Genomic DNA, 19,188 nt, shown 5'->3' on the forward strand with positions numbered 1-19,188 from the left:
GACACACACAACTGGTTAAAGATCTCATTCAAAGCAAGTTTAGTGAATACACTTCAAAGCTTCATTTAGCTTTTAGGGGGAATTTCATACAGTCTGGCTTTAAACCAATAGCACAATTGTTCATAACATTTATCTTCTAAAACAAGGGGAACTAACAGGGATTGTAAGATTGTCAATTTACCACTGAATAGCCTTTGTTAGAGCCCTGGGTAAAAGAAAATCTGTCATCCAGCTCACAAAATACATAATAAATACACAATTCATTTTAAAGTAGTTCCCCTCTCCTGAAACAATTGGGGAAACAAAGTACAAAGAAGTCTTGTGCCGCTCACTGACTAAGCTCAGTTAATAGAGAGATTGCAGAAGTTGGATAGGAGAAAGCAGTACCCGAACCCATGGTTAGAAGTGAACAACTTTCTCTGCCAGACTGGGCTCTGAATAAAAACACCAAAAAAGCAGAAGTGCAACCTGTATGTGAACTCACTCACTCCCAAAGAGCACCTGAGCACTCCTCAGGTGTGACACACAAAATCACTTCTAATACAAACACAGACGCAGGTCACACCTATTCATGGATGCAGGGAGAAGCCACAAAAGAGCTTCATTACTTTTTGAACATTTAATGTCTGTTCATTAAAAGATAAAGCGCCATCGGAGGAATATTAAATTGCTTTAATTGCTGCTGGTGATGGCTCTGGGGAAGCTGAATGCAAATTAAATGCAGCATCTGGAGTGTGGTTTATACTGCGGTGACCGTGAAAGAGGGGGTTGGGACAAGATGCCAAATGTTAGTGTCATTCACTAGCAAAATTAATTGGGGCAAAGAGCACCTGTACATTAGCGATAGTATAACAGCGTTGAGCCCGACGGAAAGCAAGTCGTCAGACAGTGTTTGTTGGTTCATCTGACAATGAAGGTTTTAGTTTCTCAACCAGGGATACATGGAAAGAGTTCTGCAGGTTGCTAAGGGTTCCTTGAGCAATTTCAACCTCTCAGATAAGTTGCCACTGACAGCATTGATCTTTTTAGCTATCTGTTAGGCCTCTTTCACATGGGGCGGATCAGTAATGATCCGCCCCCGTGCACCTCCGCTTGCTCAGCGGGAATCGCTCCGTTGATCCCCGCTGGGCCGGCTGATGACAGGGTGGTCCCCGCACACTGTGCAGGGACCGCCCTGTCTTTTCTCTGCTCCCCCCTATGGGGGGATCAGATGAACACGGACCGTATGTCCGTGTTCATCCGATCCGATCAGTAGGTTTTTTCTCCGTTACACTTTGGTGGATCGGAGCGGGTCGGATGTCAGCGGGCATGTCACCGCTGACATCCGAGGCTCCATAGAGGAGCAGAGAGCGCCCGTACTGGTCCTCAAAAAAAAACTGACAGGCGGACCTGTACAGACGCTCAATGTTAAAAGAGCCCTTAGGGGGTCATTTTTCCCAATGACCACAGGTGTAAGGAGCATTTATCTCACTGACCATCACACTAAAGGCCCCCTTCACACCGACAAATTTTTCAGGCGGTTTAGCGCTAAAAATAGCGCCGCTATATTGCCTGAAAAAATCGTGCCCTGCAGTCTTCAGTGTGAAAGCCTTCAGGCTTTCACACTGAAGCAGTGCGTTACCGCTCCTTCCCATTGAAATCAAAGGGAAACCGCGGTAATACCACCCGCAATGTGCCTCTGCAGAGGTGCATTGTGGGCGGTATTAACCCTTTTTCGGACGCTAGCGGGGGTTGAAACCGCTCCGCTAGCTGCCGAATATCGCTGTAAATACGACGGAATAGCAGCGCTAAACATCGCGCCGCTATACCGCCACCGCATTTCCCATGCCCAGTGTGAAAGGGGCCTAATGTACCATGAGTTGCAGTTATAGTAATTTTTAGCAGGGGACCCCAGAGATCGGAAAGTTATTTTAAGGGTTCCTCTGTGTTGAAAAGGTTGAGAAAGGCTATTTTAGAGTTTTCTGCAGAGTAATCAAGGGAAGGAACCTTTAAAGTTTGAAATATGAGGTATGACTTTGTGGTTAGCACTCCTGCCTTGCAACATTAAGGTCCTTGATTCAAATCCCAGAACACTACTTGCATGAAGTTTGCATGTTCTCCCTGTGCTTAGTGGGTTTCCTCTGGGTACTCCAGTTTTTTCCCCCATACTCCAACTGTAAGGCTTACTTTACTCCTCACGTTATGGGCAGCCAGAGTTCTCCACTCCTGTTCAGGAATGTGGGCAGGCCCTTAACGTCAGCGAGTGAGAGGCCGTACAACTGGTTATATATACTTATACAGGCAGGAAGAAAGCCTGACGGTATGTGGAATAAAGCAAGTATTTTGCTTTGTTATTTTGCCCAAATTAAAAGCTGGGTATACACGTTCAGTTTTTTTTTTCATTCCACCAGCGAAACTGAGAAATCCCTGCATCAACACAATGATTTGTGTGATGCAGGGATCTCTCTCACTGAGCTATTGTATTATGACAGCAGCTTCATCCAATCAGAAAACCTTGAGTCCAGAACAGGGGATTTTTCCATCTGTACTTTAAGAGCCAGTTCACACCAGATGCAGTTCCGTTCAGTTCCATGCGCTTTTTTTTTTATGCATGCATAGTGTTTTCCATTTATTCAATGGCTCTAGTTCACACCATGCAGTCAGTTTACGGTCAGTTTCTACACCAGAAACTGACTGCATGGTGTGAACTAGAACCATTGGAATACATGGAAAACACTATGCATGCATTTTTAGGGCCAGTTCACAGGAGACGCAGTTCCGTGTGTTTTTTTTTTCTGCACAAAATGCATGCACAGTGTTTCCATGTATTCCAATGGCTCTAGTTCACACCATGCAGTTAGTTTCCGGTCAGTTTCTGCACCGGAAACTGACTGCATGGTGTGAACTAGAGCCATTGGAATACATGGAAAACATTGTGCATTAATTTTTAGTGCAGAAAAAATGCACACAAAACTGTACGGTAACTGCGTCTGGTGTGATCTGGCCCTAAAAATGCATGCACAGTGTTTTCCATGTGTGTGAACTGGCCCTTGTTCACACCAGACACAGTTCCGTTCAGTTCCATGCTTTCCAATGGCTCTAGTTCACACCAGTGCATTCAGTTCCAGTCACTTTTCGGTCAGTTTCAGGTGCAGAAACTGAACGGAACTGATTGTATTGGTGCAGAAAGAAACGGAACTGCGGCTGGTGTGAACTGGCCATTAGCATGGATGGAGACATCTGTTCTAAAAATATACCAGTGTATGAACTGCTTTAGCTTGCTCAAAAAATATCAGTGCACAAAGTTGTCCCATACTGAGAAATACTTGCACTCAAATAAAATAATCAAAAACTAATGAACTACCTCTGTATCATAGGTTCGCAACCCTTTCTAATAGCACTTTCTGGATATTTGCTCCAGGTCAAAGTACTGTAGCAGATCTGTATGCTAGCCAGTGAACCAGTATTTTCAGAATATGATTATTAATGGCAATTGGCAATGGTTATGAACCCAAACCGATTTCCTTTAAAGTGGTGTTCTGATCAGGAAACAATTATTAAAAGCAAGCAGCTACACATACTGCAGCTGCTGGCTTTTAATAAATAGACACTTGCCTGTCCTGGAGTCCAGCGATGTTGGCACCCGCAGCTGATGTTTCCATCAGCTGTCGGGTGCTCCGCCGCCATTGCGTGTAGGGGAACCTGGCAATGTAGCCTTTCGGCTTCACGCCGGGAACCCTACTGCGCATGCGCAAGGCCCCGCTCCGATCTCCTATTGGCCCGGCAGCCAGGGGAGGAGGACCTAGCGGTGACGTCACAGCTCTGCGGCAGGAACTCCCGGAAATGGAAAAGGATGCCCTTCCCCCCCGAAAGATGCCAATTGTGGCACGGGAGGAATATAATGAGCGGAAGTTCCACTTTTGGGTGAAACTCCACTTTAAGCGACAAGCTCTGGGTCTTGCCCAGCCAACCTGTACAGCTCTGTAGAGAAGAAGAAACACCAAGGAGCTGGAGGCTGCTCTGCCTAAACTTTGAGATCTCCAGAGAGCTTTCATTTTGGCAGTTTAAGTTCTTCTTTTACAGTTCCCGCCTGTAAGGCCTTTTGGCTCTGTATAAGCATTAAAAGCCCTAGGAGTAGTGAAAACATGGCAAATATCAAGGCTATTTTTAAACAAAGTCAAATTAAAATACTGTCTTTCAGTCATGAAACCCCCCCCAAAGTATGAGGCTTGATGGAAATGCCAACTCCTAAACTAGTCCACACCAACACACTAGAGTGCTATATAGTGTTCAAAGAAAACCTCATTGGTTGAATAAAAAATGGCCAACTCACCTCAGACTTCATATAGGCAGCCGCACCCTTTGCAGCTCCAATGATAACATAAGGCACTCTGTCTCCCAAGTTTGGAGCACTCCCAGGGTCTCTCTTTCTCATTCTGTTCAAAGAAAATTATAGAGAGTCATCAAGAAATAAAAAAATAACAGAATTGCTAGCCTTAAAGGGGTTGTAAAGACAAAAATATGTTCCTCTTAAATTAAAGTCTGACAGTAGCTGATAAAGTAAAAAGTAATGTTTTGCATTATATAACTAGTTTGATACCTGTTGAAATCGAGCTGTTTTATTTACACCTCCAGCACTCCTGAATAATCATTCTCACTGACTTCCTGGTTTGCGGTGCGCATTCATTCTTGCTACATCACAGCCTAATGGGAACTACAGTTCCTATTAGGCTTAGCCTCCATGCCTGCGAGGGATAAGAGAGCATCTTCACGCAGGGCTGTAGTCATAGGGAGGGGGTGAGCACATTCCGCTTTCCACCATGCAAAACCGCTCAGATGCTGGTGGAAAGCAAGAAGAGGAGAGACAGGAAATGGCATTTTCAAACCTGGATTACTGTATTTTGGAGGTCAAAAGGAAAAACGAGGTAAGTGATATTTAAATGCTCTTGCTTACAGCAATCAATTGATCTAATAAAAAACGAACATTTAGTGTTCCTTTAAGGCCTCGGTCACACGGATTTTGGTCTGATGGTTGTATACACCATCAAACCAAAATCCCCCGCATACAGGATACACGGTGATGTGGCCGTGCTGTCGCGAAGATGACGCGGCGACGTGCGCGACCCTGGAAGGTCAATGCTTCCACGCATGCGTCGAAATCACTTTGACGCATGCGAGGGCTTTCGGCCGAGCAGACATGTCCGGTAAGTCGTACAGACGACAGAACATGTCCGACGGACAGGCTTCCAGCGGACATGTTTCTTAGCATGCTAACATTTGTCCACTGGAAACCTGTCCGATCCGCCGGAAAATTGTCCGGTCGGACATACAGACGACCGAACATGTCCGCTGAAACTGGTCTGCGGACCAGTTTCAGCAGACATGTTCGGTCGTGTGTACGAGGCCTAAGTTGAACTGAAAAGGAAAAAAAGTTTGGCCAAGTTATAAAGGAAGATTTAGTAATGTTAACTGTGCCTAAGCAAAACCGTGAAAAATCTGTCTGAAATTCCTTCTGAAAAATAGCAGTGGTTTTCCTGCTATGAGAAGGTGTTTACAGCCTTATAGCAATATTATCTGCATTGTGAGATTAAAGTGGTTGTAAAGGCTTACGCTTTTTAACCTTAATGCATTGGCTGAGATGCTATTGGCTCCCGCTGCTGTCAATTAGAGCCAGTCAGTCGGATCGGGAGCTAGCATGCACGAGGGCCCCCACAGCAAGCGGCTTGCTATGGGGGCACTCGGCAAGGGGAAGGGGCCCAGAGCACTGGCGGGGGACCCGAGAAGAGGAGGATCGGGGCTGCTCTGTGCAAAACCACTGCACAGAGCAGGCAAGTATGACATGTTTGTTTTTTGTTTCTTTTGTTTTTTTAAATAAATGTTTTCCTTTACAATCACAAAAGGCACTGCTGTCTAACGGCTCGTCTTCGGAGATAGAGAGTGAGATTTAGTAATGCTGCTCACTTTTCTCCTTGTTGGAGGCTCTGACAGGATGAGGAAGCAAAAATCTGCCTCTACTAAAATGTCAGTTTCCACACAGAGAAAGAACCATGCATTAGAAGCCAGTAAAAGGCAAGACCAGTTGCAGGCAGACCACAGGCAATAGTGGTGACTGGTCTTTTGCCCTAATAGCTTCCCCTTTTTCTATGATTTGGACAAGGATTCTGTATTTAGTAATGCCTTAAAGTGTTTAGCAGCATTCATATTCTTACAGTCCTAATCTTTGTGAAGTGGTCCCCAAACCTGGTGGCAATATGCATTTGGCAGTCATCACATATAAGAACATATATTACATAATTGCCAACATCATGAAAAAAATAATAGGGAGACTTTGTGTATGTAGGCGGAGTCCTGATTTAATTAGAGGCAGGGCATTCATTTGTAAGAGTGGCTTAGCAGAGAGAAAAAAATGGGGCACTTAAACAAAATTGTGGGTGTGGTTTAATGGGGGTGTGGTTAGAGTCTGAGATGAAAGAGGGAGAAAAAAAAAAAAAAAAAAAGGTGCAGGCATGGTACAAGAGTTGGTCAGAGGGTGCAGACATGGTACAAGAGTTGGTCAGAGGGTGCAGACCAGGTACAGGAGAGGGTGCAGACCAGGTACAGGAGAGGGTGCAGACCAGGTACAGGAGAGGGTGCAGACCAGGTACAGGAGAGGGTGCAGACCAGGTACAGGAGAGGGTGCAGACAAGGACAAGTGTCTAAAAACCATGAATGTCGTGGAAAAATCCGTTGGCAGCTATGATATTAAATCTAATATGACAATTGACCAATTGTTTATTTGTACACCACAGGCCTAGTTTTTCTATCTCACATTAGAATCTCCCAAAAAGTTACAACTTAAACAACTTGCTGCACAGCATTTAAACATGTAATTTGTGCTTAACCAGGTTCCGTTACTCCTTGATTGGCTAGAGTTGGAGTTTTCCTAGCAACAAAGGGAACACACATTAACACCCAATTATAATCTGGCTTTATGCAATAGCGGCATATACCTATATATCAGTTTTCTAATTTACCAAACTCCAGACTATATTGCATAGATAGTACAACCAACTTAAATTGACGTTTTAAGGACTTTTCTCCCTGTGGGATTTATCTTTCAATAAATCCTCCCTGCATCTATTGACACTTGATACGATTTTCTACTTGAACTCTATAAATGCCTCTCTTTTTCACCTCTGTGTCTTTCCTCTCAGATCCTGCATTTGAGCACATGCATCTAGCCTTACAAAACTGGCCTTTGGCTATGGACTTGACTTGATATGGTTGGGATGAAAGCTGCTAGTGTGCTGAAGGAAATTCCTAGATGTAACAGATTTCATTCCTCTGTTCAAATGTAAAGCAAAGATTTTATTCATTTAAATTCATAAAGGCAAAAAAAAAAAAAAAATACAGCCATCTCCTTCTCCGCATAAATAAAAAATTAAAAAATGGAACCTAAAGGGGTTACCATCTCCAAAAGGTGTGGTGTTCCTCCAATCATTTTATGTATACATTTTGGGAATGTGGCTAGTTTATTTTTCTTTTCATTGAGGCTGCTGTTGCTGACCACCCCTTATGAAAATATAAGCTCTCCTATACACAAGGCCGCAACACACCTTTGCAATGCAGTGCATTGAGATAACATGCATATTGCGGTGCCACTCATGTTGCACATGTGTTGCTGCACAACACAATGCATGGTAATGCATGGTGTGTTGGGTTGGGAAAAGTCTGTTCCTGTGCAATGGCAGTCTATTTAAAATGAAAGTCTAATGTAATGCAGATTAAAGTGGTGCAACACCAGCCTGGGAATAATAATGAAAAAAAAGTCAGCAGCTACAAATACTGTAGTTGCTGACTTAATATAAGAAAATGTACCTGCCCAGGGAGCCCACAATGTCAGTACCCTAGCCGATTTTCAAGATCGGGTCTTGGATGCTGCAGCCACCATTTTTCCTGGTAAAGGAAACTGGCAGTGAAGGCCATCGGCTTCACATCCGGTTTCCTACTGCGCTTTCTAACAGGCCCGGTGGTGGAGGAAGGGGGCCCAACTTCCATGGGACAGAACCGCAGCAATGTCTCCTGGAAGTGGGGGCGGGTACCTGTAAAAACAGGTACCATCCCCCTCCCCCGAAAGGTGCCAAATGTGGCACCAGAGGGGGGAAGCAGATCAGCTGAGCTTCCACTTTTGGGTGGAACTCCACTTTAGGTTTACTAAAGGCAAATAGTACTTATTTTCACCATAGCTTAGTGAATGTGGTAAAGCTCTGCTGAATTTCATCATGCAATCATGAGCAAGCAAAATGCTTCATTTTTTTTTCCTTATACCTGACTGGGTTATCTTTACAAAGTAAAGCTTTTTCGCATTACATTTACTAAGGAATTTGTGTAACTGCACTTGCAAAATGTACAGTCTATTTGCTTTCAGTAAATCAACCCAACATGTGCTGTAATGCAAACCACAAAACATCAAAGTGTGAAAGGTCCCTCTATGACTTTCGTGACATGTACAACAAGTTTCAGGTCAATAATAAAAGCATAACAGCAAGGCATACTAGCATTATCAGCCTCAATTTTATTTAGGCGTAAACAGGAGAGCACCAACTCAAAACCAAAATATGTTTAGGCAACCTAGTCCCTAATTATAGTCCCAAGCAAACATTGCCAGTCTCTGATAACAGTAGTTTTGAGTCACTGCTGTTAGTGCACCATAAGACAAGTCAAACAGTATTTAAAGCAGGCTTGTAAAGATTGGAGAATATCTAGAAGAATGACATGGTGATGTTGTGAAAAGGGTTAGCACCACACCAGTTCTTACTTCTAAAAGATAAAACAGATCTGTATACAAATGCCCAGGGGAGCCCAACAACACAGCAAAGGAGCACACAGTATTGTGGGTCAGCCCTCCACCCACACAGAACAAAGCAGGTGGGTGGGGAGAGGGAAAAAGTGTTAAAGGTACTTGTCATACCACAGAAGAGATAGGGGGAAAATAATGGGGGTAAGAACACCTGGTCAGCACGGTCGGAGGACTCTGCTCGGTAATGTGTGAAGATTACATCATGCAGGAAGAACCAGATACATCCTTCAGATCTGAAGGACTGTTTAACTGCATGAGGCACCAACAGTTTGACACTAGTAATAATTGAGCTTTATGCAACACCAGTATGTTTAACATCAAAACAACAAAATATGTAAATCCTCTTCGGGCCATTACGTGTGCTGCAATACAAATGCACACAGTTTTACATGCAGAAAATCAGTCATCTTATTATAGTGCATCTCTACTGACATGATGGTAATCACTAATATCAGAGAAGGAACTGACCATTCACAAAAGCTACTATGAATTAAAAAAGTAGCAGATGGCTAGGTGTCAAGTTGACGTCACTTACCATTCTGACTGATCTCTTTCAACAGGGACATCAGAATTCTGAGGTTGTCTGCTGCCAGTATTCATAGTCAAAACAAATGTATCTTTTATACTCGAGTATAAGCCGACCCGAATATAAGCCGAGGCACCTAATTTTACCACAAAAAAACTGGGAAAACATTGACTCGAGTATAAGCCTAGGGTGTCCATCTGCATGCCTTACCTTGCCTCACTGTGTCCATGTCTCACTGTGCCTACTACGGTACCTTGATTGGCGTTATCTCCTGGCGCTGTGCCCATCTTCAGTCTTATTGTCTACCGGCGCTGTACCCGTCTTTAATCTTATTATGTCCCAGCGCTGTGATACATTCAGTGTAACCAAGCGTGGCTTGCTCCTCTTCCTTCTGCGTGACGGAACACCGACTCGATTTCCCAGCAGTGTCAGCCTATCACGGAGGAGGAGGAGGCGGCGCTTGGTTATACTAAACGGCTTACACTGAATGTATCACAGCGCCGGGACATAAGATTAAAGATGTGCACAGCGCCGGGAGATAATAAGACTGAAGATGGGCACAGCGCTGGGAGATAATAAGACTGAAGATGTATCACAGCGACGGGGGATTAGGCCGCGCCGGGAGAGGACTCGATTATAAGCTAAGGGGGGCATTTTTAGCACACAAAAAATGTGCTGAAAAACTCGAGTATATACAGTGCCTTGAAAAAGTATTCATACCTCTTGAAATTTTCCACATTTTGTCATGTTCCCACCAAAAATGTAAATTATTTTATTGGGATTTTATGTGATAGACCAACACAAAACAAAGTGGCACATAATTGTGAACTGGAAGGTAGGCTGAGGCCAATTTTTATTTATTCACCTGGGCAGGTCGGGAGTAGCAGTGATCTTTTCCTCTTTACATTTACTTCCCTGGACTGGTATTAGGACAAGCCTGCACCCCATGTTCTGAGATACAGGAATATGCTACTTTGAGCGGCATCATAAGCAAACAGGTCTCTTGAAATACTACTTGCAGGTAATTAACCCAGCATAACATCTCGACAACTAGAATTTTTAAAAGGATGTCAGAAATGGTAGACCTATATTATACCTCGTTCATAAAGTTTTGTTATTTTTTTATTTATTTTTAGGTTTGTAATTTTGGTTAGCAGGACTAAATGCTGAAATACTGTGTACTAAGAACTACAGCACTGTGGGGTTGGCAGGGTTCTATGAATGGTAGCTCCAGCAGTTGACTTCTGGCTCCAAGCTTCCAGTAGAGTTCAAGCAAACCATTAGGCTCCAGAAACCTCATCTCAAGCTCCAGGAACTGCTCTAGAAACCGCTAGGCCAGCTCTGCTCAGCTACAATAGAAATATATGACTTTTTCCAAATTTGTCTAGGTGCTTCAGCATTACCTTTGGCACTCACTGTTCTGTAGCAAAGTATTTTTAGAAGGTTTGACTTGACTACGGGCTTACTATTATAATGAAAATATGGAAGCTGCCATTGCTCATCTACTTTGCTAGCTGTCTGGCCCTCTGGCCTTGGTATTGTCAAAGTAACTGTCCTGGAAAAAGTATGCAGGACAGGAAGGTCAGAATTCCTTATCTGCCTACATCTTCTGGAAGTGACTTAAACTATCGGAGAGATGGTCAACATGACAGCTAGGCAACTAGCATTAATAGAAAGATATTACCAACAATAGCCTGCAGATTTTATTTTTTTAAGGAAAAAAAAAAAAAAAAAAGAAGAGCTCCAAGCTTGGGAGCCTCCCTACTAATCATTTAATTGTTGGGCATGCCCTAGCAGTCTAATAGTAAGATATAAGCTGTCCATTGAAATTTGGTCGGTTCTTGGGGACTGCCCAAATTTTGGGATATCTTTGGCGGTTACCGTTTCAGAAAACTTCTCAGATGACTTCTCTCAAACTGGCTTGTTAGAAAATTGTCCTGCTCGGTTCGCAGATAGGAGCGTGTATCCCGCTCCAGCAGGCCGCAAAGCCGCATAATATATCCCCACCTCTGCCCAGCACCATCCATCCCTCTCCATAATATATCCCACCTCTGCCCAGCACCATCCATCCCTCTCCATAATATATCCCCACCTCTGCCCAGCACCATCCATCCCTCCAGTCTCCAAAATGTATCCCCCGCCTCCGCCCAGCACCATCCATCCCTCTCCATAATATATATATGCTGGGCGGCAGTGAAAGTGATAGGAGGCAGAGGATTCTTTCTACTTCTCTATAGCGGACACAGGCTTTGGTGACAGTTATATTTTATGTGCTGCTGTAGGGGGGAATGGGCCCTGGCCAGGCAGGCCCCTTGGGACATTCGGGCCCCTCTCATGAGTAATGCCTGTACGCCCCTGATGACAGCCCTGATACTACCTGCATGTTCTCCCTGTACATGTGTGGGTTTGCCTCCAGGTAATTCCCCTACACTCCAAAAACATGCTGGTAGGTTAACTGTCTCCTGTTTAGATTGCCCCTAGTATGTGTATGTGAGGCAAGGCCCTTGGATTGTAAGCCCTTGATAGCAGGGACTGATGTGATTGTACCATTAACACTCATCGGTCACTTTATTAGGTACACCTTGCCAGTACCGGGTTGGACCCCCTTTTGCCTTCATTCTTCGATGCATAGATTTAACAAGGTGTTGGAAACATTCCTCAGAGATTTTGGTCCATAGTGACATATCACACAGTTGCTGCAGATTTGTCGGCTGCACATCCATGATGGGACCACCACATCCCAAAAGGTGCTCTATTGGATCAGATGTGGCGAGTGTGGAGGCCATTGGAGTACAGTGACCTCGTTGTCCAGTGGTGAGATGATTGGAGCTTTGTGACATGGTGCATTATCCTGATGGAAGGAGCCATCAGAAGATGGAGACACTGTAGTCATAAAGGGATGGACATGGTCAGCAACAATACTCAGATAGGCCATGATGTTTAAACAATGCTTAATTGGTACTAAGGAGCCCAAAGTGTGCCAAGAAAATATCCCCCACCACCACCATCCTGAACCAGTGATACAAGGCAGGATAGATCCATGCTTTCATGTTTACACCAAATTCTGACTCTACCATCTGAATGTCGCAGCTGAAATCAAGACTCATGAGACCAGGCCACGTTTCCAATCTTCTATTGTCCAATTTTGGTGATCCTGCGCGAATTGTAGCCTCAGTTTCCTGTTCTTAGCTGACAGGAGTGGCACCCGGTGTGGTCTTCTGCTGCTGTACCCCCCCCCCCCCCCATCTGCTTCAAGGTTAAATGTGTTGTGCGTTCAGAGATGATATTCTGCATACCTTGGATGTAACAAGTGGTTATTTGAGTTACTGTTGTCTTTCCATCTGCCCATTCTCCTCTGACACCAAAGCAGTTTTCTCCACACAACCGCCGCTCACTGGATATTTTCTCTTTTTCGGACCACTCTCTGTAAACCTGAGAGATGGTTGTGCCTGAAAATCCCAGAAATACTCAGACCAGCCCGTCTGCCACCAACAACCATGCCAAGTTCAAAGACACTTAAATCATCTTTCTTCCCCATTCCGATGCGCAGTTTAAACTTCAGCAAATTGTCTTCATCACGTCTAGATGCCTAATTACATTGAGTTGCTGCCATATGATTGGCTGATCAGCCATTTGTGTTACCCAGCAATTGAACAGGTGTACCTAGTAAAATGGCCAGTGAGTATGTAAAGCGCTGTATGAATACCTAAAATATGTCAGGGCCCTGACAAGTAAGGCTATTTTAACGCCAGCATGTGTGGTAAAAGACAGTGCATTGCTGACTCTGGCAGGAAAGAGTGCAAGTCAGGAGCAGTGCAATGTGTTCTTCAGCGAGTCACGCTGCTCTTGGTTTTTCTTTTTTACTTTATATTTGAAGCATCATGTAGTGACAACTCATTTATGTTACTGCACAGCAGCATGGTGCGGTGACATGTGGTTCCATCCAATGTGCTACAGAAAAATGCAAATATGTTGCATTATTCTGCACTGTATCACACCGCACAGAACGCCATTGTTGGGATGTGAATGTGGCACATAGAAGAAATGGTCTTCTATGTGCCCTAGAGGTGACTTACATTCAACCACGGGGGGAAAACGCAGGTCACGGTACGAATGAGCCCTGAAAGAAACATTACTTTTTATGTGAATATGATCCAAAGAAGATAAATATTTTACCGAAGTGAGAAAAAAAACACGACTTATTGATCATCAGTTCTTAACTAGATGTTCTTAACCTGTTTTTCAGACTCGGTGTTTGCGGGTTGGAAACAAGTTTTTTTTGCTGTGTATTGTTTTTTTTTTTTTTTTCTAACGCCCGGGTGAGTGCTTTTTGTCGCACCGTATTTGCCCAGCACTCTTGCAAGTGCACTTATTTTGGAAAAAATTAAGACAACAAAAAAAAATAAGAACATTTTCCTGCAGCCGATTTAAGCTGGCCATAAATGGATTTGGATGTTCCCATTCCGGAGAATTTGATTGATTATAATACAGGATTTATATAGCGTCAACAGTTTGTGCAGCACAATCTAAAGGGAGACGGTTCAATTACAACACAGTCCAATAGAAGGAATTGGAGGGTTCTGCTCCTGGTCCTTACAATCTAAAGGGAGGAACAGTTAGTACAAAAGGTAATAGCTGCGGAGGATGATCTGATGGAGGTGGCTGAAGTACAGATTTTAGGTGGAGACAGGGTAGGCTTCCCTGAATAAATACATTTAAGGATTGACTAAAGGGTAGGGTAGGAGCTAACCAGATACACTGGGAGGAGGCAACAATGGAGCTAGAGAATAAGATGTCTTGGGAGGAGCAGGGCACTGATGAGCAACCTCTCTCATACTGGCTTGTTCCTGCAATCAGCACTGCAGCCAATTTAAGCTGGCCAAAGATGGGCTGAAATTTGTGAGGTTTAGCAGAGACTGTCGAAATCTCCATCTATCTATGGCTCTTCCAGTACCAAAGAAGTTGTTCTGTCAATACTACAATTAGATTGCAAATGCGTTTTTACCAATGTCTACCTGACTTGAGTTCCTGCCAATTTAACAATTAATTTAGTATGTAATTAAGGTCAACACACAATGTTTTTTTTTGTTGTTTTTTTAAGAGATGGACACCGACTTTGTCTGTTTTAACATATTTACATTTTAATAGTGGAATTTATAGCTTACACAACCAGAATTAAAATATTCATGACCTGCATCACTTGCACTTTTTTGGGCACAAAGAAGAAACGGACCACCTGGCCCCACACAGTAATAACATGAGTAAAACAGAGATAAGAAGTCTCTACCACCCCCTCTGAGATGGCAAAAAAACAATAGCGGCATAGGTTAATTTCATATCTTGTGGTTACCAGTACACAGTTCTGAGCCTAACTACCCAAGGGGAAAATATCTATTTATAAAGGCTGAATTTAGTTGTGCTTATATTGTCACACCAGCAGCAAAATACTGTGTGTGTACTTGCACAATGGAATGTTCCGGACAATTTTTTTTAGATCCCTAAGAGGGGAAGAAAGTAAGCTTCTGAATGACTGCAGGGCTCTAGAAATCCTACAAAACAAAAAGCCAATGCACTTGAAGTGAACTTGCCAGTAGTGTAAAAATGTGAATTTATTCCAAAGAGCAAGTCCTCCAGCAAAGGCATCGAGTCTAGCTATAAGAAAGTAACACCACAACGTGCAGCCATTCTAGGAGTATACAAAGTAGCAGAGAACACTGCTCTGTCGGTTTACACAGTGGGTCAAGTGCTGCCTTCACCAGGATTTTCAGCTTCTGCATCACACAGAACCCTTGGAATGCATTCCACACCAGGACTCTGTATATACTCCAGTTGGATACAGGCTGCTTCACTGTCAGTGTGCTATTGTTTTTAGCCCAATAATTTTGCTCAGCTTTTAACACCAATCCCGCTCTCTTGTCTGCCTTTCTTTTTGCATCAGTCTGATTACCCTTGATCTGTGCGAGGAGCTGGAGGATCAGTCTCTTCCTTTCTTTTGGACTAGTTGATGGACATTTTTTCCCTATTTACTTCTTTTATTATCACGCAAGCGTTTGAAGTGCATTATTGTTTTTTTTTTTTAAACTATTAACTTGTCTACCCTATACATTTAACTTCTCAACATCTCGAAGGTTACTTTTGCGCCCTACACAGTGTGATCGCTAGAGGACGACTAAAACAGACTGTATTTATGATAATCAACCCCACATAGGAATCATAACTATGGAAACGGTTTTATAACTGCAGCTTAATACTGCCACCTAGAGCACAATCACGAAACAATGGAAACAAAATAGCATTATTACCCAAGACTTAAAAAAATAAAAATAAAAACAATAAATAAAAAACAAAAAGCAGTGTATCACAAGTCAACACCGCTAAAATAAAAAAAAAAGTAGGTCTTTTCACTGCCAAGAACTGGAAATCACACAAGGATTTCTCAATGAAGTGACAGGTTTGCATTCTAAGAACCGCAGGGTTCTCATAGGAAAAAAATGCTGAGTTCTTCAGTAACCAGAGAATTGGGCAACAAGTGATCGGCATTTAGTGAGTTAAAGGAAGTCCATGCAATTTTTATCTCACACTCTAATGTTTCCACACTCTCCTCCACACACCTCCTCCTTCCACAACAGACAGTTACAGACACAGCTGCTGCAATGGGCGCTACAATCTATTTCTGGTTTTCCCCTCGGTCACAGATCAGTGGACACAGGCAGTGCTGCAAGTGGCCCAGATTTTTTTTTTTTTTATTGTTTTTGGGGTTGGTTGGTTGTGAAGAGGTTGATAGCTGAGTTTTTTCAAGAGAGTTTGTCTACTGTCAGACTACAATAGCATAGGTAAAATATCCACCAGCAACTTTAATTTAACTAAAAAGTGTCTTTTTATTATTATTTATATAATAAGAAAAAACAATTATTCATAAATACTACAGACATTACATCAAACTATCTTTATATATAAATGGTTCAGTACTTAAATTTTCATCCTCGCTAGTATAAATAAAGAACAGAAAGGATTAGTGTGTTTATGCACTGCCTGGCATGAGTTTTTACTCGAGTAGAAGCCGAGTTTTTCAGCAATTATTTTGGACTTAAAATTAACTCCTCGGCTTATACTCGAGTCAGCATGTCAGAGTCCATTGCCGTGCCACCTCACCATGCCCATTGCAGAATCCGATCTGTGTACCAGAGTCCGTGCAGTGTTAAAAACTTGCGCTCCTCGTGCTGTTCCGTGATAGGCGGAACACTCTGTTTCCCAGCAAACACTGTGTTCAGTGTTCCACCTATCACGGACACCCTCTCGTCCGTGATAGACGAAAGGGCGTCTGTTATAGGCGGAACACTGAACACAGTGTTTGCTGGGAAACAGAGTGCTGGGGGAAAAAAAAAGTCTTGCCTTTAGTTCTATTTTTATTTCTAATGTGAAAGGAACACTTTGACCTTTACTGTGTCTAGGACTAGACCTAGATTCTCTAAACAATGAGTCAGTTCCAATAGCTAGTTCTGCAGCTTCAGGATCCATTTAAATGACTGTAATGTCTGGACAATCTTCACATTGTCTATAAAAAAACATGATTACTGCTCCCTCAACAGGAGGTAATCCAAGTACTCCACAATCGGGATGCCACGAGCATGCAGAAGGTCTAGTACAGAGGCCAGTACCTTGGTGAATACTCAAAGTGCAGACAAGAAGGCTAAAGAGCACAGCCACAAAACGGTAGTGCTGGGGTCAGAAGGAAACCGCCTAGGAACTGTTGATGCGCTGGAACAGCCTTTTTCATCCAGGGTTCCTTGGCAAAATGCCTAAAAATGTATCAAAAATTGTATACAAGCCATATTTATAGGCGAAATGCTGCGCTATCTGGATGTTAGCATAAGTGCCTTGATGTCATGACACTAAATAAAAAAATGTGTTGACGTGCAAAGTTTTTTTTACTTGGAGCGTGTGATCACAACATCACAAACCTTATAATCCACATGTGTTGAAATGTATAAAGTGCCTCCTTCTGGTAAAAAAAACATACAAAATAAAATAATAAACATCATGCATCAGATATAGTTATCCAAATACATGCAAAAAATATATATTTGAAGTGATCCAGTGATCAAAAGTGTCAAGTGCATTAAATATTGAAGTTCATTCCAAAAATATTCACAGCTTGTACTGGCGATAATACTCGTGTTCACACTCATGTTCTCCCCCTTATGTGTGTACGCTCATTTTAGAGCATGTGACCTCACAATTAAGTTCAGTGCGAACATGCTTGTGAACCACCCCTGGGATCAGTGTCAGTGATTGGGTCCTCGGCTGCTCAGTCCTGCTGCTTCCACACTCGTGCAAAACATAAAAGGGACTTGATAGTCCGATACCATTTTAAAATGATTAATAAACCATAACCCCTCTGCACTCACATTTGCTGGGTGCGTCAGTGCACCACTCTAAAGAATGCCAAAAAAAAATAAAAAAAACGCGTCAAAAGTGTGTCTCTTCTTTCTGAGACAGTTAAGCTGTATCCTGCTCTGCCACACCCCCTCCCCAATAGATGTCGATACAGGGATAAATAGTATGTTCCTCAGGGGGATTGTCCCTATTATCAGTTTATAAGGAGGATGTCTGTTGCCTCCACAGCATCCTGTTTTGACCCTCCTCTGCCCCCTCCCTCAGCACTGGGGTCACGTTAGCTGAGTGATGGAGAGAAATTGAGGGAGATTAGAAACCTAGGAATACTAGTCAGTACCAGTGTGCAAAGATAACCTCCGTTTGGTACCCTACACGTGTGGACGTTGATGCATTGTTTAAAACTATTAGAATAGATTTTTACATTTTAGAATGGGGAGTCTAGCGACTGTCCATAATTTTAAAAGAGTGCCTTAACTGAACATAGGTTGAAAAAGACTGCACTAGAAAGCCAGGAAGTCCCTGGTAAAGGTAGTTGATAACAGATTTGGTAGATTCAATGTGGAATTTTTGGACTTAAAGCGGTGGTTCACCCACACTAACAACATTTGAGCATTAAATTAGGCATAGTAGCGCGAGCTACAGTATGCCTGTATTGATTTTTTTTAGCCCGGTACTCACTGTGCAATCCTCTATAGAAGATTCCGACTCCCGGCGGGGAATGGGCGTTCCTATCAAGAGGGAGGATGATTGACGGCCGGCTATGGCACGTCACGCTCCCCGAAGATAGCCGGAACAGGTCTCAGCTCTTCACGGCGCTATACGGCGCCTGCGCACAGACTATGCACAGGCGCCGTGAAGCGCCAAGTCCTATTTCGGCTATTTCCGGAGAAGCGTGACGTGCCATAGCCGGCCGTCAATCATCCTCCCTCTTGATAGGAACGCCCATTCCCCGCGGGGAGTCGGAATCTTCTATAGAGGATTGCACAGTGAGTACCGGGCTAAAAAAATCAATACAGGCATACTGTAGCTCGCGCTACTATGCCTAATTTAATGCTATAAAAAAAAAAATGTTTCATTAGGGTGAACCACCGCTTTAAATTAACAATATTAGAGCTTTCAGATCCAGAATGGGGCAACTGCCTGTTGTAAAATGCTGGCCTGAAAAAGATGATCTTAAGGTAATTCGAATCAAGTGCCTTTTGTACAAGGGTTCTGAATTCTAGCACTTTAGACAAAGTACCATGCATATGAACCGGCATGAGACACATGCGAGGAATAAGACAGGTGAATTCTTGCAAACCATCACAAATTACATTTAACACCACAGGCATCTGTTCCAAAAATTCCAAAAGCAAGGGATCAATCTTTAAATCCACATGAAAGTTGAATGGATGAAAAATCGAGTATTGTATTGTGTCCCTTGACGACATCGGTGGTGACAAAACTC

The 19,188-nt window shown here is 43.2% G+C and overlaps 1 protein-coding gene across 2 annotated transcripts in view; it reads right to left on the reverse strand.

Moving 5' to 3' along the window:
* Positions 1-19,188, reverse strand: part of POLD1 (DNA polymerase delta 1, catalytic subunit) — a 320,901-nt gene that overhangs the window by 92,524 nt on the left and 209,189 nt on the right. For both annotated transcript variants that reach the window (XM_040327564.1, XM_040327565.1), the window contains exon 22: positions 4,313-4,415. In XM_040327564.1, the coding sequence (XP_040183498.1) occupies positions 4,313-4,415 (103 nt within the window). The remainder of the gene's footprint in view (positions 1-4,312; positions 4,416-19,188) is intronic.

The sequence above is a fragment of the Rana temporaria genome, chromosome 10 (genome assembly GCF_905171775.1).
Source record: "Rana temporaria chromosome 10, aRanTem1.1, whole genome shotgun sequence".
NCBI classification, from domain to species: domain Eukaryota; kingdom Metazoa; phylum Chordata; class Amphibia; order Anura; family Ranidae; genus Rana; species Rana temporaria.